Source organism: Bemisia tabaci, chromosome 2, assembly GCF_918797505.1.
Source record: "Bemisia tabaci chromosome 2, PGI_BMITA_v3".
NCBI lineage: Eukaryota > Metazoa > Arthropoda > Insecta > Hemiptera > Aleyrodidae > Bemisia > Bemisia tabaci.
The window spans coordinates 74992976-75014590 of NC_092794.1; the positions used below are offsets into that span (position 1 = coordinate 74992976).

At 40.9% G+C, this 21615-nt stretch overlaps 1 protein-coding gene across 3 annotated transcripts in view; it reads right to left on the minus strand.

The window, feature by feature from the left end:
• PKD (serine/threonine-protein kinase D3) overlaps positions 1–21615 on the minus strand; it is a 69145-nt gene that overhangs the window by 12573 nt on the left and 34957 nt on the right. For all 3 annotated transcript variants that reach the window (XM_072296260.1, XM_072296259.1, XM_072296261.1), the window contains 2 exons: positions 11881–12063; positions 4981–5066 (listed from right to left, as the gene is read on the minus strand). In XM_072296260.1, the coding sequence (XP_072152361.1) occupies positions 4981–5066; positions 11881–12063 (269 nt within the window). The remainder of the gene's footprint in view (positions 1–4980; positions 5067–11880; positions 12064–21615) is intronic.

Below are 21615 nucleotides of genomic sequence, written 5' to 3' on the forward strand. Positions count from 1 at the left end.
TATATATCAAATGTTTAGATATTTATTAAATATCACATAAATTTCCGTATAATCTTGATGGATAAAGTTTTGGAAACATTCTTCAGTGCATAAAAGTCAATCTTTGATAAGTTATAAATGTAGACATTTTTTGCAAATATGTAACAATTTGCTGTAAGTTTTGGTGGCATTCCAGGACTTCAATTAATTTGTTTTTCATATCATTATGAATAGCTTACCAATCAACCAACGTACGGTTTACAGACCCTAGACACTAAAGGTAAGGCAAACTGAAAAAAGGGAGGAGAAGAAGAGGCATTACAGCAGAGTTAATTGCTGAACTAAGACTTATATGCAGGCATTATGGAAGCAAAAATTTCTCTTGGTTAGAGGAAAATGGGTTCTGCTGAAACGAGGAACAATCTTCCAATGGCGCCGCCGCTGTCGAGCTTGACGCCGTGACAGAAAGGGAGAGATTGTTATCTGCCCTTGCAGACTGAGGTGTGGGAGACCTCGGGAGGAGAGAACTTCTCCCCAACGAATTTTGATTTTCCATTATTTGGCCACTTGGCAACTTTAACTAATTCGAGGTACGCCGATGAGCACACTGCGTCAGCAGCTTCCAGCGGAATCGCATGCTCGAAATTTTGAAAATCTGACCAAAAATTCGAGTTTCCCGTCGAAAAATAACCCCTTATACCGAGTTATACAACAATCGACCGAAAAGGAGCCGACACAGCATTTTAAGCCACGGCCGCCATCTTTGATTTTTGAATTTTGAAAATCTGACTGAAAATTCGAGTTTCCCGTCAAAAAGTACTCACCGACACCCAGTTTCACCCGAATCAATGGAAGATACAGGAGAAAGGAAAAAGAGAGGAAGTCGAAGAAACGAACGATCAGTTAGGCAAATGACCTTCAAGATGAAACACAAACGTACAGTTAGAAATGGAAGACAGTTTTGAGGAGATACTTAGGTGCAGGCAGGCTAACGCTATGTACGTGAGAGGAATAAAGGGATGGAGAAGTCCGCGAGGGGGGCACACAGTTGGAGGATCAAACGTGATCGAGACACGCGAAACAGGACACTTGGTGCCTTTGCTGTGACGTCACGCGACACGATTCAAGTACGTTCAGCTTGGTGCACGTAAACAATCTCGTATCCCCAATGCATTACTATAGGGATAAACAATTTTTCGCTTTAGCGGGCGTCCTGAACAACGTATATGAATCGGAATAATTTTGACTAACTCCTCACTACAATTAAATCGAGGTATGCGAAAACGTCCGATGTCCAAAAAATCAACTTTTGGTAAACCGCAAAAAACTGTGGAGGCCTTTAGAATCGGCGTTTTGAAGAAAATCAAGGCATGTGTTTCTTAGTAAAGGGTTGTAGAAGAGGCACACAACTGTGTCCCATTCCAACTCCCATTCAGTGCTGAGTAATTTCAAAAAAAGGGCTTTGGACATCGGACGTTTTCGCATACATTGCAAAAATCTGCCCAAAAACCATTATTTTTGACCCCTCCAAAAACCTTATAACTAGAGCAAAACATAATGTCAGACCTCCAGTAACACAAAAAAAAATATTTTTCTTTTCTTCGAGGCTTCAGTGAAAGTTACGTGACGGCGGAAGAAGAAAAATAATGGACATCGGACGTTTTCGCATACTTTGAGATTGCCCCTCAAGATAAGTGTCCAGGATTGCCTAGAATGCATGAAATCTATTAGAATTATATAAAGTAGGGTGAAATTATTCATCTTCAGAGGGTCCTGAACGAGAATCCAAATTTGCCCCCTCGACAAATCATGGGAGCCCCCCCGAAAACCCCCAACATAAAAAAAACAGTCAGAAATTGGTTATTTTCTCTCGTTGTTCTGCTACTAGCGCACGTTTTGAGAGCAGAAATTTTTTTCTCATATAATTTCTCATCTATAGGGAGTTCTTAACGAGAATCCAAATTTGCCCCCTCGACCAATCATGGGGACCCCCCCCGAAAACCCCTCCATAATCGAAACAACTGTCAAAAATCGGTTATTTTCTCTCGTTTTTCGGCTACCATCGCATGTTTTGGGAGCAGAACTTTTTTTCTCATTTAATTTCTCATCTATAGGGGGACCTTAACGAGAAGCCAAAATTGCCCCCTCGAACAATCATGGGGACCCCTCCAAGCCCCCCCCCCCCCCGATAAAAAAAACGGTCAAAATAGGTTATTCTCTCGTTTTACGGCTATTATCGCCAAAGCCGTTGATTTTAAGACAGAGTTTGTTGATCTCACATGAAAGCAGATAAAAATTCGGTTAACCCGGTTTTAAATTTTTCTGATGAAAATTGCGGTCACTACAGGCGCAGTGGCGGTTATGAATTTAAGGCCCGCGCAGCCGCGACACGTAAGAGGCGATGGAGTATCAGGGTGAGAGGGTGTGTGTGTGTCTGTGTAGGGGGCAGGCCCGCCACAAGGGGGGGGATACTGGGTCCCTGGCACCGGGGCCCGTGTTACCCGTGAAAAAGCACTACGAATTCAAATGCAACCCTTGTTTCGTAAGAAAAAGTGAAGAATTGACCCTAAAGGTGAATAGATTTTCAGAAACACGCTGGGGCACTATAGAATTCTTCTTAAATTTTCAAAGAAGTATACTTCTTGGAAAATTTCTATCGATTTTCAAGATTTTCAGAACAGAGGGATATTTTTAGTAACTGCGTTTCATTTTCTTCCGTCGTCAGATGCTAAGAGTCTCCAGTCTGGGCATCCTCGACTTCAATGGCAAATAGCTCAATTCCCTTGCGATAGACAAACGAAGGGGGAGTCCAGGGGGGACTGGCCCTCATAGAACTGAAGATAGTATGATATGCCCCCCCCCCCCAAAAAAATAAAATTTTCAAGATGTTTTGAATGCAACAATGGAGAATTTGCAAGGGTCTGAAATTTGATGAATTTCCTGTTTAAGTGGAATCCTCTGAGTGAACTGAACACGAAGATACCCTTGATTCATAAATTGAGCAATTATTAGAGGAGATATGACAAAATAACCGATTCTGCTAAAATACATGTGATTAAATGGGAAATGCCGCCAGATGACGTCACAAGGCGGCACATTTTCTTACTTATAAATCAATTTTTCTACAATTTCCCATGTCAGAAAAAAATTATGAAAAATATTGCGAACTCAGCTCATTAGGCACTTTCAGATGAAGCAATAAAAAAATTGCGTGCAAATTCTCCATTAGCAAGTATTTTGTGCTGAAAGTATGAAAAAAAAAAAAAACAAACAAAAAAACAAAATAAATATTATTCCGCAGAAATTGATGGAAAATTCTTTAAGGAAGCTTCAAAATGCGTCCGATTAGTCGTATAAATTCTAAAATTTCTCTGGGGATGCACCTCGGCCCCCCCCCTCCGTGCTTGGGGCCCGGACCTAAAAACTGGTACCAGGGCCCGAGATGGGATGTGGCGAGCCTGGTTGGGGGGGGGGGGGTATGGAATCCCCAGGGACTAGGTGAGTCCGACGGATCTCCCTTGGAAACTTTTGGAAAATTAAGACACTTCAGATCCCAATTTTGTCGATTTCGAGGGGGGGGGGGGGGTTGGAAGTAAAAATAATGGAGTGGAAAAAAGTACGAGGGTCATCCAATGAGGTTCCCTACCTCTTATCTTCCAAACGGAAAGAGATAAATCAAATCGGTAAAAAAGTTCTTATAAGGCATACTCTAAGCTTTAAAAGAAGCTCAAGTTTTTGAAAATTGGTCGAGGGGTTCGCGAGGAAACTTAATTTTACTGCGACAACTTCCTGTCGCCGCGCGCCCACCTTCGGAGTCTGGATGCGCGGAGAGTCGATTATTTCAGACTTGTGTTTTCGCCGCTAAGCATCATATCAAAAAGAAATTTGAAGGTTTTTATTGAGTAGACCTTACATTTCTTTTTGACGAAGTTCCTGCCTCTGTTTTGACATTTCTGGTATCAATATTGCAGCTTCTTGATGCCTTCCGCGTAGAGGCTGGCTCTTGTCTTGGCACCGAAACCAGTCATTGACAAGCCCTCTACACTTCCGAATCAGTTGCTTTGCATAAGAAAATTTCCCTCCATCTTCCGTACTCTTACGATTCAGCCTCATGTGACTTTCGCCTGTTCACTGAGCTGAAAAAACTTCCTCGGTGGAAAGCGGAATCCGAATGATTCGGAAGTACAGAGCGCTGTCAATGGCGGATTCCGGTGCCAAGACAAGAGCCAGCCTCTACGCGGAAGGCATCAAGAAGCTGCAATATTGACACCAGAAATGTCAAAACAGAGATGGAGACTACGTCAAAAAGTAAGGTAAGGTCTACTCAATAAAAACCTTCAAATTTCTTTTTGATATGATGCTTAGCGGCGAAAACCCAAGTCTGAAATAATCGACTCTCCGCGCATCCAGACTCCGCAGGTGGGCGCGCGGCGACAGGAAGTTGTCGCAGTAAAATTAAGTTTCCTCGCGAACCCCTCGACCAATTTTCAAAAACTTGAGCTTCTTTTAAAGCTTAGAGTATGCCTTATAAGAACTTTTCTACCGATTTGATTTATCTCTTTCCGTTTGGAAGATAAGAGGTAGGGAACCTCATTGGATGACCCTCGTAAATGGACATCGGACGTTTTCGCATACTTTTGAGGTTCGACCCCCTAAATGGGGGCGAAAAAACAAAAAACAGGTCAAATCCGTCTACACATAGATGCGCCTACCCTCGAAGATGACGTTAAGCCAAAAAACTCAAAATCCCAAAAAATGGACATCGGACGTTTTCGCATACCTCGATTCAATTGCAAAGCATGTACCAAGTTTAAAGAAAACCACTTTGGTCAATTTTTTATGGAGCTTCCAAATCCAGCTCATATCTCCAATAAATAAAAACGAAAATATAATCAAATTTGCCTGTACTTCTACAAACTAGTAAGATATCCTGCAGGCAGCAGAATCCATTCCAGCATACTTTCACCTTAGTTTATATTTAGTGAACAGGTAACAAATTACCTGTAACCAAATGTGTGAGAGTGTCTTGTCCACAGTATACCTCTTCCGCTGTTTTACTTGCAATAAATTGTTTATAAGATCAATTGCTGAAAATTGCAACAAATGCTTTTAATTAGAAGAAATATGATCAAACAAAATAACAACAAAAAAAATTTCTGGTTGCATTTTCATAATAATTTTAAAAGGTTATTTCTAGATAAAGAGTTGCTCTGGAAAAGATGTCGTCTAAAAGTCGAGGAATCAATTTATTAAAAATTCCAAACATTGGGATACATATGTCAAGGGACAACCATCTTCTTGTGCTGTTTTTTTTTATACTTGCAGGGTGTCGCAGACCATCCGTGCCAGGATATGTTTCATATCTTTCAAATTAGATTAAATTGATGACAATGTGGTTAAAAGAAGGAATCACCCAAAGGCGATTCAAATTTTAAGGTCCTGCAGCGCTTCCTGTAGGTGAATGTTTCTTGGCTGTTTTCGGATTTTTCGCAGTTGTTTCTAATCCCCTGACAGTTTCTGGTTCCCCCGATTCTTGGCCACCTTGTACTATCGCCGAATTTAGTTTCACGCATAGGCCGCTCCAAATCAAATGTAAACTGTGCGACGAGGCGCAGCGCGGCGAAGCGCATTTCGGAGATATCGGGTGCTGATTGGACCTATCTCATCTCATGCCGACGAGGAAAACGGAGGCACATGAACAATTGACAAATCTGCTACTTTTTCAAGAAAATATCCCTCAGACAAGCATCTATAGGTGCAAACCCATAATAGACAGCGCAACACCGCGATCACTCGAAAGTAGAGCTAAAATTTCATGAGGCGCAACTGATTTTTTTCTTCTAGACACCGCCGCGCCGTGCCGGTAGGTTACATGGAGTTCTTTGGGACAAAGGCGTATGCGCGCATCCGCCCTTTTTCGGGAGAACGCGTTTTCTGAAACTGGATTCTTCCCAGTTTCAGGAAATATACATAGTGTATTAAAAAGTCGTGCCCCCCCCCCACCCTTTTTACACAACGATCCACGTTATCTTGTAGGGATCATAGGGGAATGTAGTCACAATGTTCCGTTTTTGCAAGTATACTCTCAAAGACTTGTTCTTTCAAACTAATTAAATTTCGTGCGAAGATATTGGCTAGTACCAACGCTATGCACTTCTGAACTTTCAAATGCGATTTCCGCGGAACTACCTTTTTGAGTACACACCCTTGTTCCAAAGGACTTCTTAATTCAGGATATACTTCTTCGCGCAGGAAGTTTGAAAATGACGCAAAGCTGGTCCGCTGTTGAATATGAAAGATTACACAAGTATACACCGAAAAAAAAAATGAATGCTTCATTAGCGAATTCTCGTGTAATATTCAGCCCTGGGTCCAAGTGTGACCTCGGTTTGTCCCTGTCTATGCCATTTTCCAGGCAAATTGGGATTATTTAAAAATGAATTTTCCAAGGAAAATTTGATTTTCTGGAAATTGATGTATGATCGAGATAAACCGAAGTAATTCTTGAATTTAGGGGCCAAGGATACATAGACACTAGCCAGACATGTATTGCATACCGCATGTCCAAAAAACATGTCTCCCTTTTTCTGATGAGAGTTTTCCGGTCAAAATGGCATTATCCACCCACGAATCCTATATAAAACTGATCCGTTGTTTTGAGTCCGGAAGGACAGAAAATCATTTTATTCAGATAGCTATAATTGAGCTACTATGTCTTATTTTTTGCTTCTGACCCCGAATCGACCTTTGTATTTTCATGCATTTGTATTTTCTTTGTATTTTCATTGTATAAACATGCAATCTAGTTAGTATAAGGTGAAATTTTGAAGGAGAGAGAGGGAAAAAGATTGTTGAGTCTAGCAAAGGACAAGGTGTTCAGTAAGGCAAGTAAAAAGAGATAGGAACAAATCAATTGAATGCATCAGGTATATACGGCAGGAAGATCCATTCAGCAATAATTTTGTTGGAAATGAGAATATTTTCAGACGTGACCGAACAATTGAAGCCTAACTTTGTGAGATAGCCTAACCAAATTTTATTGAAATTCACAGACTGAATGGCCTATTTTGGATCCAATGTTGAATACTGACTTTTTGCGAGGAAGGTGCAGTCCTTTTAATGATATTTTTATTAACCCTTAAATGCTGAAGCCGGGTCAAATTGCGAGGCTTCCTAACAAAACCTGCCCCGCAGATTGGATGGGGCTGGTTCACGCGAGCTTTAGATGTTGGTCTGCAAATCATTCCAAAAAAGAATCGAGTATCAAATCAACACAGTCGAAGAAAGGAGGGATCTATTTGGGCCTCTTTTTCAACTTTTCTCCCTGAATCTGAGAGACACCTCATTGGCAGCACATAGCGGAGCATTGCGAGTTCATGCCCCGGGCCATTGCGCCTTCAATTTTGCAGATGCAACACGGACATCCATCAAGCACGAATAGTCGTATCTCTGCGCCGTGATCAACGCGAGTCCTTTCCCTTGCTCCATTTCCTTATTGTGTTGGTTTCGTTTGTCTCACTTGTAGTGGTGCTTTAAAGGCTACGTGAGCAACGCAGTCGAAGGTAAGAAAAACGTAACCCGGCCTCGCTTTTTAACTTTTCTCGCGGATCTGACTAACAGCCTAGAGAAGAACATATTGCGAATTCACGCCTCACGACTCAGCCATCGCGATTTTAATTTTTCGCAATAGAGGATCACTTTCCGAGTCCAAAACACCGACGATTTTTGAAATCAAACAAGTACGGATAGAGAGAAAAGGGTTCAAAGATAAATATTTCGACTCGCATATCTCGTGAACGGTTTGTCGTAAAGCGATGATCTTAGTCTCCAAATATAGAGGAAACCACCACCTTTCAGACAATGATGACAAAATTGGTCCATTTCGAAAATGTCATCCATTGCTGTCACGTTGCCGTAGTTCAAATTTTCAATTTTTAGCTGGGGCGATACCTTTATCGGTCACTCCTAGATTAAATCATTCGTCAAAAATGACAAGATCAGGATAAATGAGTAATATGCAATGGATACAGGGAAATCAAAGTTTTCGATCATAAAACAATGTATGTTTACCTTCAACGGTTCGCAGGGTAGAAATAAGAGGAAAAAGGAGGAATTGCTAATAAAATCGTACCATTTGAGCTTTTTAAATTTAAGTCCATCCTACAGAAACGATTTGAAAAAGAAGCATGAAATTTTGTTGATGCAGCGAGAGTCAGCTGAGGCTAGTCTTGTAACATTCATATGTCTCGATATTTTGTTCTTTTTTAATAATTTTCTTCGGGAATTAGCTATAATGGGGTATAAAAATGCACAACCTTGCAATTCGTGATTGGTTTGGGGGCATTTGGTGATCTTGGGACTCGGAACAAACCAGGTCCAAGTGTACCACATCCACTTTGAAAAATCATATCTCTCCTCCAACTTGTTTCCCTAGGATGAACTTGTGCTTGTTTTAAAGCTTAAACGGTCTACTTTCATCAAAAAATAGTTAGATTACTTTTTGTGCGATTCCTTCAACGTCGCAGCTAAAAAGGTGAAAAACTGAACATTTGAACTTCAACAACAATGGATGAAATTTCCAAAATGGACCAATTTTGTAATTATCGCCTGAAAGCTGGTGGTTTTCTCTACATTTTGAGACCAATATCAACTTTCTACGACAAAGCGTTAGCGAGATATGCGAGTTTAATTTTTTTACTTTGACTCCCCTCCCCCTCCCTCCGTGATCGTCCGATTTCAAAATGCGTCAGTGTTTTAGACTCGGGAGGAGATCCTCTATCAACTTTGAAAATATTTCGAAGATCAGGCCAAGGTTGAAACGGACATTTCGGAATGAGGCCCTTTCTTCCTTGCTCTAGTCACAAGAACAAGAGGCAAGTGAGAATTGGAATTGATGCGCGATACGTCATTACGAATCTTTGTTTACATTCCAAAGAGCCAAAAACGTGAATTCTCACGGTGAATGAGTGGAAATGTCTGTGTGTGTTTCATGTGCGTCTGTGTTAGTGACTACGCGCTCACAGAGGAACCAGTGCGTCTTCATGAGAGCGTTATCAGGCAACGCGCCGCGCCGCGCCGTCGCTAAATAGTCACCAGAGACTCTGCGTGAAACTAAATTCGGCGATAGTACCTTCTAAGTACCCACGACCAAAAAATTTCCTCAGCATCTGGTGCTGAGGTGAGTGTTAGCTTATTCGAGAATCAGCTCACTTGTAAAAAAAGAAGGGATATTTTTTCAGCATTCTAGAATTCAGAAAGTCATGCCCTGAGTTTGATCTGACTAAAGGAGGAGTAACGTTTTGGGCCTTTTCCGGCCCCACCTGGATTTTGCTAAATGTTTCATATTTTCAAAGTACTAGTCTTAGGTAGACTCTGTGCCAAATATTAGACCGAACGGAGCCCATGCAAGGCCGCAGCAGCGCCTCAAACCCAAAATCCCGGAATCGAAAAACAATTATTTTCGTCGACTTTTTCGACTGTTATCACTCTTCCAGCACATGATTCCTATGTATTTTTTGCGTACTTTTCGTTTCTGGCCTTTTTAAAGGCCTCCGATAAATTTTAAGGGGCCTAATGGCCCATTGTTGCCATTTTTGGCCCATTTTTAGGGGTTTTTTCCATTTAACACATTCAAAACTCAATTTAATCCAAAAACTGTGTACATTTTTGAAAAGTACGTAAAAAAATGAATTAAAAATGTTCAGTAAAATTTTTTCCTACGTTGCCAAATTTCCGAGAAAATTGGTCCCAAAGTGTCAAAAACAGCAAAAAATCGATAAATCGCGGGCGCCTAAGGTTCAAGAAAGGGGAGTACAACTTCCATATTGTACCATGTAACAGCTCTTATCCATCCATACAACATATTAAAATATCACAGTTGTACCTGGATTCCCACGATGTGAAAATTCACCGAGATGTCGATTTTAACGGCCTTTTTATACTTGAAGGCAGCTCTTTTGAATGTTTCTCGACCTTAGTCACCCTCTATGGGTGTGTACTATATGTATTTTTCTACGTACTTTTCATATCTGGCCATAAAAATGGCTTCCTGTGAATTTTAGAAGGCCTAACGGTCCATTGTTGCCAATTTTCACCAATTTTTAGAGGTTTTTTCAAGTTTACGTGTGTGAAACTTAATTTAATCTAGAAACCGTGTACAATTTCGGAAAGAACGTAAAAAAATACATAAAAATGTGATGTGTACCTTTTCCCTACGTTGCCAAATTTTCGAGAAAAATCGTCCTGAAGCGCCAAAAATGCCAAAAATTGGATTAATCATCACGTCGGAGGTTCCAGGAAGTGAATTATGACATTCATGGGACACTTTCTCCACGCATTTTCTGTTGTTCGGTATATTTGGCCCGTAGCAAGCATCTTGAGAACCAAGGATTATCTCGAGGTTACAGGAATAAAGAGGTGAACTGGAGTGAAGGATAAACTAAAAGCACCTTGAGGGCCCGTTTTGTCACATTCATCTGCGCCATTACATGTTCCTTGGGATGCATTGCAATTTTCCACTTTAGATACGTTATTTGTAGTGAAAGAAAACTTGAAATTCACTTCCTGGAATCTTGGACGTGATGATTAATCCAATTTTTGGCATTTTTGGCGCTTCAGGACGATTTTTCTCGAAAATTTGGCAACGTAGGGAAAAGGTACACATCACATTTTTATGTATTTTTTTACGTTCTTTCCGAAATTGTACACGGTTTCTAGATTAAACTAAGTTTCACACACGTAAACTTGAAAAAAAAACCCCCTAAAAATTGGTGAAAATTGGCAACAATGGACCGTTAGGCCTTCTAAAATTCATAGGAAGCCATTTTTTATGGCCAGATATGAAAAGTACGTAGAAAAATACATATAGTACACACCCATAGAGGGTGACTAAGGTCGAGAAACATTCAAAAGAGCTGCCTTCAAGTATAAAAAGGCCACTAAAATCGACATCTCGGTGAATTTTCACATCGTGGGAATCCAAGTACAACTGTGATATTTTAATATGTTGTATGGATGGATAAGAGCTGTTACCTGGTACAATATGAAAGTCGTACTCCCCTTTCTTGAACCTTAGGCGCCCGCGATTTATCGATTTTTTGCTGTTTTTGACACTTTGGGACCAATTTTCTCGGAAATTTGGCAACGTAGGAAAAAATTTTACTGAACATTTTTAATTCATTTTTTTACGTACTTTTCAAAAATGTACACAGTTTTTGGATTAAATTGAGTTTTGAATGTGTTAAATGGAAAAAACCCCTAAAAATGGGCCAAAAATGGCAACAATGGGCCATTAGGCCCCTTAAAATTTATCGGAGGCCTTTAAAAAGGCCAGAAACGAAAAGTACGCAAAAAATACATAGGAATCATGTGTTGGAAGAGTGATAACAGTCGAAAAAGTCGACGAAAATAATTGTTTTTCGATTCCGGGATTTTGGGTTTGAGGCGCTGCTGCGGCCTTGCATGGGCTCCGTTCGGTCTAATATTTGGCACAGAGTCTACCTAAGACTATTACTTTGAAAATATGAAACATTTAGCAAAATCCAGGTGGGGCCGGAAAAGGCCCAAAACGTTACTCCTCCTTTTCACAAGCGCTACATGTTTTGAAAGCTCTTGCAACAACAAAAACAAAAACATATGTAGGAGACTTTTTTAGCAATAATTCCCTATTTTGGAGTGATAAATGTGTAAACGGTTTGCGATTTGGATCTTTGACCCAGCCTCATGTCCCCCAAATATTTTGAAAGTGTTCCAAGCTAAGAGAATAGATAGAACTTTGAATTCGAAGGAATGCAAGTCTCAAAAGCAATTACCACCAGCAGACTGGACTCCATTTTGCAACGACCTGTCATTAAAATCTAAAAAAATGATTCACACAATGAATAGTAAATTAGTGATACCCACCATCAGAGGAAATTTCACCCCAAGGATGGGGTGGATACATGAAAGCCGCATTCTGTATTTGTTCGTTGATATCTTCATCCTCATTGAAGGGGAATGTACCACTTAAACTGACGTAAATGATGACACCAACACTCCACATGTCAAGTGATCTATTATAGCCCTTATTTCGTAAAACTTCTGGAGCTGCAGAAAAACATTTTTACAAGATAAATGAGCTGCAGTGTGAACATTCAGAGGACAGGCTCCTCAACGAGATCAAAGGACACAGCTATAGACAATGAAGACAAAGGTAGAATAAAGCAATCCTATTAGTTGAACCCAGTGGTTTTTATAGACTAAAGCTGAGGGGGAAAATGATGGACCAACTACAGGGTCTCTCATGGGTTGCTGTTAGTTGGTCTACTATTTACCACTTTCGTCCATTGCAACCAGCCGCTTCCACCAAGCATATCCCTCCATTTTCTTTTTGTCTATTAGTTTGTCTATCAATCTTAATAATCAGCCAGCTGATAAATCTATAAATTCTTACAGTGCTTTTTCCGAAAAAAAAAAAATCTTATTCTACGTCGAAAGGTATCTCAGGGTGAGGGCGCCAAAATGCCCCTCCTCACGGGTTTTGAATTTAATGGTCTAAACCCTTTCTGGAGGTCCTAGAATTATGGTTTTGGGCAATTTTTACCTCCCGACTCCATCCTCCCTCTCCAGCTCAGAAGAACCCACTTTTCGGGGACTTTGAGGGTATTTTAACGTTTTATTACATAACTCCCACGTTCTGCGATGAGAAAATGTCGATGCCACTTTGAAATGACATTTAATTAGCAATTCTTAATTAAATTGTTGATGAATCATCACGAAATTTTGCAATTATGTGAAGAAACTTATACTGCAATCCGGAAGGCCAAGGATATGAATTCCGTTGAGTTTTCGCGGAAATATCTTAATGGGAACCCTCCAACACCACGCAGGAGGCCGAACCAGGTGCCTGCGTGTAAATACAGGGTGGCCCAGACCTGCTGTACCAGGCCTTTTTTTCGAAGAAAAAGTAGTTTCTGAGTTTTGAAAAGTGGTTAGTTGAATAGAGAATCGACCCCGAGGAATTCGAATTTCATGTTTTCGAGAGCCCCCCACCCCCCCCCCTTGGGAGGTATTTTTTTTTTTTTTTTGGGGGGGGGGGGGTTGACCCCCGTATCTTGAAAGCTCGGAGAAAATGTGGTATGATTCGTTCAAAAATGAAATCTACGCAAAATTTCATGAAGAATCAAAAAAAAAATTCTTTGACAGCTCAATTTTGAACCGAATTAGAGCCCCTCAAAAAGGGGGGATTACCGTGCTTAAGCTCCCCGCGCATAACGCTAGCTTTCTTCAAAATTAACGGAAAATCCCCGGAAAAGTTGCAATCCAGGGTAATTTTTCACGGAGAATACGAATTTGTAGGTTCTAGCGCTCTAAAAAGGCTCCCCGGGGCCACGCGGGGAGGGGGCCCGGGCCCCATTTACCCCCTTCGCGCCAAAAACTAGTTTTCTTAAAAATTATCGGAAAACATCCGGGAAAATTTCAAACCAAGGGTAAATTTCCATGAAAAACACAAATTTCTAGGTATCAGAGTCCTACAACAGCTCCCTGGGGCCACGCGGGGAGGGGGCGCAGGCCCCGTCTGTCCCCTTCGCACCAAATCCTAGTTCTCTTCAAAATTATGGGAAAACGTCCGGAAAAATTGTATCTCCAGGTAACTTCCCATGCGAAACACAAATTTTCTAGGTATTAGAGTCCCACAACAGCTCCCCAGGGCCACGCGGGGAGGGGGCGCAGGCCCCGTTCGTCGAGTTTGCGAAAAACGCCAGTTTTCTTCAAAATCATCGGCAAACACTCGAAAAAATTGAAAATTCGGGGTAAATTAGTGTGAGAGACACGCATTCGAACGTTTCGAAGTTTTCTATGTCTCGTTCGAGGCCAGACGAGGAGAGAGTCGTGCCCTGTTGGTCTCTTTAGCGCAGAATACTGCTGTTCTTCAAAATTATCGACAAATTAATCGAAGATAATTTTTCATGTGAAACAGGAATTAGAATGTTTCCAAGTGTTCTATGAGCTCCTTGCAGGGAGAATGCATGGATCTTGTTGACCCCTCTCCACCTAGAATTCCAACGTTTTTCAAGAGCATCGGATAATATCCGAGAAACAAAATTTTACTCTCGCTTCTTTCGCACAAGGAACCTACATTTTCACCAGTTGACATCTCTCAGTTATTCAAATTTTTCGTTTAGCTTTTCAGCATAATGATACTAGCAATTTTTCCTCAGGTTTTCGGGAACTCCTGCTTCCACCATCCATTCCGGGAGTGTTACGTTCAGGAAATTCGCGTAAATTTAAGGTTTCCTTCAAAAAAGTGAGGGCCGATAAGATGGTGGTCTAAAATACGCTCCCACGTTTTCACACCCTAGACTATCTGATCCTCCATCTCGATTAACCAGCGGGGGTTTTCAATGGCTCAGTAGTGTTGGTTGCGGATGTCGATTGTGTTGTTGTTTTTGATCGTCGCTTCATCACTCCACAAAACTTTAGAGTGGAAGTTCGGAATCATTTATCCTGCATCTTTACGCAGTGCGCCACTCTGAGCTTGTAGTTCCCGGGATAGAGCTTTTGATGGGTAGATACATGGAACGGTCGCAAATTTTGATCCTTCATGATGCGTTGGATGGTACTACGGGTCAATCCAGTCTCAATCACGGATCATTAATAGGAAATTAAAAAGAAAGTCTTTACTGTTACTCAATCAGCGATCATTAATCGAGCTATCTTGCAGATCAGTGATAAGATCTTATCCACCGGTCTAGATACAAAGCTTTTTCCCACGATGCTCATGATATCAACTGGATTAGCCTCTTCGCATCTGATCATACGTATCCGGTTTCAGGTCAATTTAAAAATAGAATTTCAGTATTGATTGATCTGTAAGATAGCCCAGAAAACCTGAGGAACAGTTGCTGGTTCCAACATGATGGCTGTCCAGCTCACTATTCTCTGCTCTCCCGAACTATCCTGGATGATCAATTCCCAGGACGGTGGATTGGTGGAGGTAGTCAATATCCTTGGCCACCGAGATCTCCTGATTTGACCTGCCTTGATAATTGGTTTTGGGGCAGAATACGAGATATCGTGTACATGAAAAGGCCGACCACCCCTGAGGATATGCAACAACGTATCAGAGCTGCTTGCGCATCGATCAGTCTTCAGGAGTTCGGCAATGTCATGGAAGGCATTCCGAAGCGCCTTCAAAAGTGCATCGACAACGACGGCCGTCATTTTGTGCACTTGAGGTAAACTGCTCCCTTCCTCTCTTATAGTTCCACTTTCCTGATTTCTAATCCTTCTTCTTATTCCTTCTCCTATTGCCTCTTCTGACTCCTTTCTTTTTTCCAGTGAAGTTTTAATTCCTTTCTTAGAAATTACTGCCAGTCCTAAGCCTGGAAAAGTATGAAGGAGGGTAACAGCCAAAAGGAAATGCAAAAGAAAAATTTGAATAACTGAGAGATGTCAACTGGTGAAAATGTAGGTTCCTTGTGCGGAAGAAGCGAGAGTAAAATGGGCCTGTTGCAAACTTTTGCTAGAGCAAAAATAAGAGTTGTTTCTTATAGATAATGCCTCAAAACTCACGATGAGCGCATCGGCAAAGTCTGAAATGCACTCATAACTTCACAATTTGCGTAAGAAATTTGCGGTGTTTTGAGCTTCCCGCTTCAAAAACGATACTACGGCACAGGTGAACATTTTGTTAGAGGAGTCGTTCCATCGTCGGCAATACTCATCATGGCCGACGACAATCCGCCAAAACACCTGTGAAGGGACGAGATAACACCTGAACAGGATTAGACCAGATAACAATCGGCGTGTTTACGTTCATATTTTCCTTACCCGCCTTGATTGACCTTGAACTCTCCTCGAATTACGCGCGGAACTGCGCAAGCGTCGGCCATGATGAATATTGCCGACGATGGAGCGACTTCTCTAACAAAATGTTCACCTGTGCCGTAGTATCGTTTTTGAAGCGGGAAGCTCAAAAAAAAACCCAAATTTCTTACGGAGATTGTGAAGTTATGGGTGCATTTCAGACTTTGCCGATGCGCTCATCGTGATTTTTGAGGCATTATCTATAGGAAACAACTCTTATTTTTGCTCTAGCAAAAGTTTGCAACAGGCCCATTTTGTTTCTCGGATATTATCCGATGCTCTTGAAAAACGTTGGAATTCTAGGTGGAGGGGGGTCAACAGGATCCATGCATTCTCCCTGCAAGGAGCTCATAGAACACTTTGAAACATTCTAATTCCTGTTTCACATGAAAAATTATCTTCGATTAATTTGTCGATAATTTTGAAGAACAGTAGTATTCTGCGCTAAAGAGACCAACAGGGCACGACTCTCTCCTCGTTTGGCCTCGAACGAGACATAGGAAACTTCGAAACGTTCGAATGCGTGTCTCTCACACTAATTTACCCCGAATTTTCAATTTTTTCGAGTGTTTGCCGATGATTTTGAAGAAAACTGGCGTTTTTCGCAAACTCGACGAACGGGGCCTGCGCCCCCTCCCCGCGTGGCCCTGGGGAGCTGTTGTGGGACTCTAATACCTAGAAAATTTGTGTTTCGCATGGGAAGTTACCTGGAGATACAATTTTTCCGGACGTTTTCCCATAATTTTGAAGAGAACTAGGATTTGGTGCGAAGGGGACAGACGGGGCCTGCGCCCCCTCCCCGCGTGGCCCCAGGGAGCTGTTGTAGGACTCTGATACCTAGAAATTTGTGTTTTTCATGGAAATTTACCCTTGGTTTGAAATTTTCCCGGATGTTTTCCGATAATTTTTAAGAAAACTAGTTTTTGGCGCGAAGGGGGTAAATGGGGCCCGGGCCCCCTCCCCGCGTGGCCCCGGGGAGCCTTTTTAGAGCGCTAGAACCTACAAATTCGTATTCTCCGTGAAAAATTACCCTGGATTGCAACTTTTCCGGGGATTTTCCGTTAATTTTGAAGAAAGCTAGCGTTATGCGCGGGGAGCTTAAGCACGGTAATCCCCCTTTTTGAGGGGCTCTAATTCGGTTCAAAATTGAGCTGTCAAAGAATTTTTTTTTTTGATTCTTCATGAAATTTTGCGTAGATTTCATTTTTGAACGAATCATACCACATTTTCTCCGAGCTTTCAAGATACGGGGGTCAACCCCCCCCCCCCCAAAAAAAAATACCTCCCAAGGGGGGGGGTGGGGGGCTCTCGAAAACATGAAATTCGAATTCCTCGGGGTCGATTCTCTATTCAACTAACCACTTTTCAAAACTCAGAAACCACTTTTTCTTCGAAAAAAAGGCTTGGTACAGAAGGTCTGGGCCACCCTGTATAAAGTCTCGGCTTCCCATCTCGGATCTCATAAGGCTTGACAGGGTAGCTATCCTAATAATCCCAGGGTAAGGGCACCAAAATGCCCTTTTCACGGATTTTGAACATAATGGTCTATACCCTTTCAGGAAGTCCTAAAATCATGGTTTTGGGCAATTTTTACCTTCTTACCCCGACCCCCTCTAGCGCAGAAAAACCTATCTTTTGGGGACTTTGGGGTATTTTCACGTTTTATTTCATATCTCCCGCGTTTTTCGATGAAAATGCACCAAAATTTCACTAAATATACATAAGACCAATCAAATTCTCGAGTAAAAAAAAATCAGATTTGTCGAACCATATTTAGACCCTTAAAAAATTCGTAAAAATCGTAAATTTTCAATTTTATTCAGATTTCAGCGGTTTAAAAAAAGGGAAACACATAAAATTTCATTTGCCTTAAAATGTTGGTAAGATACCCAATTGTTAAAAAAAAATTCAAGCCTTCACATATGGCGCGTCCCACCGATTTTTTTTTTTTTTTTTTCGCGCCGAAACGCTCTAAATGGCTACTCCAGCAACAGTTTACTCGCCCGCTATCAAGATTCTTGGAAAAAATCACTAATTTCTGGTTCCAATATTTTAAGAAGCATGCCCTAATACCGTTAGAAAATGTTTCTGTTCGGTTGAGTCCCTGGGTCCCACGTTAAAAAAACCGGTTTCCGGCGCCGAAAAGGTCAAAATTGCTATTTCAGTAGAGGTAACTCCTAGCCATCAAGATTTTCGAGCAAAATCACCCATTTTTCCTACCAAGCATTCGAACACCATGCTCTAGTCTTGTTGGACAAGGTTTCAGGTCAATTGAGTCCCTGATCTTACGTAAAAAACCGGTTTTTGGTCACAGAAACGGTCTATATAGTCAATTCAGGAAAAGGTAACCCACACGCAATTAAGATTCTTGGAACAACTCACTAGTTTTAGGTTCCGAAGACTCGAGTAGCATGAGTAACTGAGACGAACGGGCTTCCAGTGAAAACACTTGGTTTCTGGGTGCAAAATCGCTAAATCAGTAAGGTGCCGATTTTTTATTTTTAATGCTGGTGATCGTTTGAGGTATGCAAGATGTATAGGACCATTTACTTGTCCGTCTCCGACACTAGCTTATCAGAGTTCTTGTTACTCAGTTGAATGAAAAAGCAGTTAACAAAATGATTAAATTACAGAAAAATTGAAGAATTAGGATTGCTTGTGATATGTAACTTTACATGAATAAAATTGCTGTGTCGATATGAACTATAGTCCTGCAGGAAAACTATTTTCTTACCATGGCCCTAAATTGAATGGTCTTGTACGACCTGCATACCTCATGCGATCACCAGCATTAAAAATAAAAATCGGCACTATACTGAAAAAGCGATTTTGCACCCAGCAACTAAGTTTTTTTACTGGAAGCCGGATGGACTTAGTTAGCATATTTTTGGAGTCTTCGGAGCCAAAAACTGGTGAGTTGTTCCAAGAATCTTGAATGCGTGCGGGTATCAGGTAACCTTTGCTAAAATGACAATTTTGACAGTTTGTGTGACAAAAAAAACCGGTTTTATATGTAAGATCAGAGTCCCCTCCCCTGCCTTTCTCCGTAATGATTCTGTGTACATTGAATCTATAACTGACACATGAAAACCAACGTGGGATATTTCAAATAGACACATCAAGCAAATGAACGCACGTAGAAAAAATAAGAATTCTTACCAATTCTTAACCCCCCCAAGGGAGGCTAGGGGGGCTTTGCGAGCATAAAAATTGGATTCCTTGCAGTCATCCTGGGAAACCGTCTTTTTCCAGAAAATCTACGTCAATTTTTGATCAAGGGGAAATTATGGAGGGGGCCGCTGTCCCCCTCTTTAAGGGTTCAATATTAGACGTAATGCGGTCCGATTTTGGATTTTTAGGAGTCAATTTCACGTGAAATAGTCCGTACTTTTCAAATTTGATGCAATCGAATCGCAATTCTATCGGGAGCCCCGACTTCTGGGATTGTAACCCCCCCATTTATTCCCCAAGGGGGATGGGGGGGCGTTCGGGACCATTAAATTCAGATTCCTTGGGGTCGATTCTCTATTCATCCCCGCGGTCCCCGACTTCGTACGACCTAAACCAACCAAGAAAAAAAACCTGGTTCGGCTGGTCTGAGACACCCTGTATGTTGGTCTTCTCGCTTTTAAGTTACCGAGAAGTAAGCATACTCACAAAAATAAATGAATTGAAGTTTTAATTTAGAATTGCGAGCTTACTTACAATAATGAGACTTCCCTTTCATCACTCTTTAATAACCGAGCATTTGGTGCCTTTCTTCATTACTGTGCTCTTGCATCTAATTTGTGTTAGCAAACGATAGGTATAACAGTAAGTTAATTTAAGTGACTCTATCCCTACGGAAATCTGTATGATGTCAAAAAATCCTGGGAATGTGGTTTTGAGCGAGACCCAAATCAAGGATTTTAAGGCAGCATCAGTAGTTTCATCAACAAATCTATGCCGAATTGACCTAGCCCCCGGAAGTCAGTATGTGAGAATAGAGGGTATGTATGAAACTTTTAGTGTGTATCAATATCAGGAGCAAGATTTCCTACACTATGCCTATTATTGACATATTCACATGAATATTCATATTCACTTGTGAATATTGCATATTCACTGCGATATTCACTGCGATATTCACTGCGCACAGTGAATATACAACATCTACCTGTCTACTCTGAGGTTGAATTCTAGGAACCCTTCGGGGCACTCTTATGGTATGATGTAATTGGCAAGCAAATTATCTCTACATGCACTCGAACCATGGTATAGTTTCAGAAAATCTGTATGTTGATGAATCCATGCTAGTTATGAAGGTTCATTCAAGAAATTTGGATCGTAAGTTTCAATTTCCATTTGTTATCTTTCCTAGCTTCCATGCTAAGCAAAAACAATCACCGCAGAACTCCCTACTATAGATTTTGAGTTTCGGAGCAAATATTAGGGATGGAGCAATGTATATTCACTGAACGGATGGAATTTAAATGATGCTTCATACAATACTTACTTGTTGTTAATGTCTCTATTCTTTTTCACTTTGACTTTATATGCAGCTGAGTAGGTGATTGTAAATAAAAATAGATCAGAGCTTAGTGTGTGGATAGTAATTAAGTATTGTCGCTGTATCTCTATGCCATATTCTTAAGGTGGTACCAAGGAGGGTCAGGATAAAGTTTGTTTTGAACTGTCGGAGGAGGCATTACTTTAGCATTGCGCTCCAAACTTAAACGTTTAGCTGATGAGATTGCTTGCTTCTTTTTCTGTTGGTATCTTTGCGGATAGGGGAGGGGGATGGGGGGGATTTACCTACAGGTCTTTGAATTTAGTTGCTCGCAAAGAGAAAATCTTTGGGTTCTTTACTTCACCTGCCTGACTACACAATCAAACATTTTTGTGCTCACAATACTCTAGGTAATTTGGTATTCGTGATAAGAATTTGTTTACCCACTTATTACGCATTACCTACCCTCTAAATTTGTAGCGATAAAATGTCTGTGTTCAGAGTTTTCAGGAATGTTTTCAATTTCAGTATATTTACTGTCCCTCTGTATCCTATTGTCCCATTCTTATTTTCTCCCTCCACTCATTTTTGTTTGTGGAAAAAAGAGAGGTTTTAGTGGTTTGATTAGAGAAAGTTTATCATCAGAGAGAGTGAGAACATATCTGTGTTGTACTGACAGCTAGCTCTAAAAATGACCTCTGTTTTTCTTAATCATGTCCCAGTTTTCCCATGAATTGAATTTTTCCCAGAAAGTACAATTTTTTAGGAAAATAAGTTGAATTTGTAAAACTACCTTACATTGCTCTGAGGAATTTGAGGAGGGATATCCATGAAGGTAAAAATTAGCCCCTCTTAGAGTCCCAGGACTTCTCGATATTCTTCAGTTGCCAGCAAGTATTTTAGAGACATCTCGGCTTAGCGTAAACTCGCATTTTCCGCATCAAAACATAGGATCAAACTTGGGTTAGAAGGTCAAAATCGACCGAAATGCGCGTATTTTGGAATGTTCCACTTCATATTTAATACTGGGATGAAGAATGACCGTCGATTTGGTTTGGATATGATTTTAGGGACCACTTGAGATGTGAAATAGAAGAAGATGATCAACTATCACCCTCGGGCCCACTGCTTAAACTAGCTTCACCATTATTTCAAATACATAAATTGTTCATTATTGATTTATTCTTTGCTTCACTAATCAGACACAAAAGTCACACCAAAATCCTGTAATTTTTTTATAAGTTACAGATGTTGATGTATGTTTTTCAGGAATATTCAGGTTTCAGTGGTGCTAAAATTTT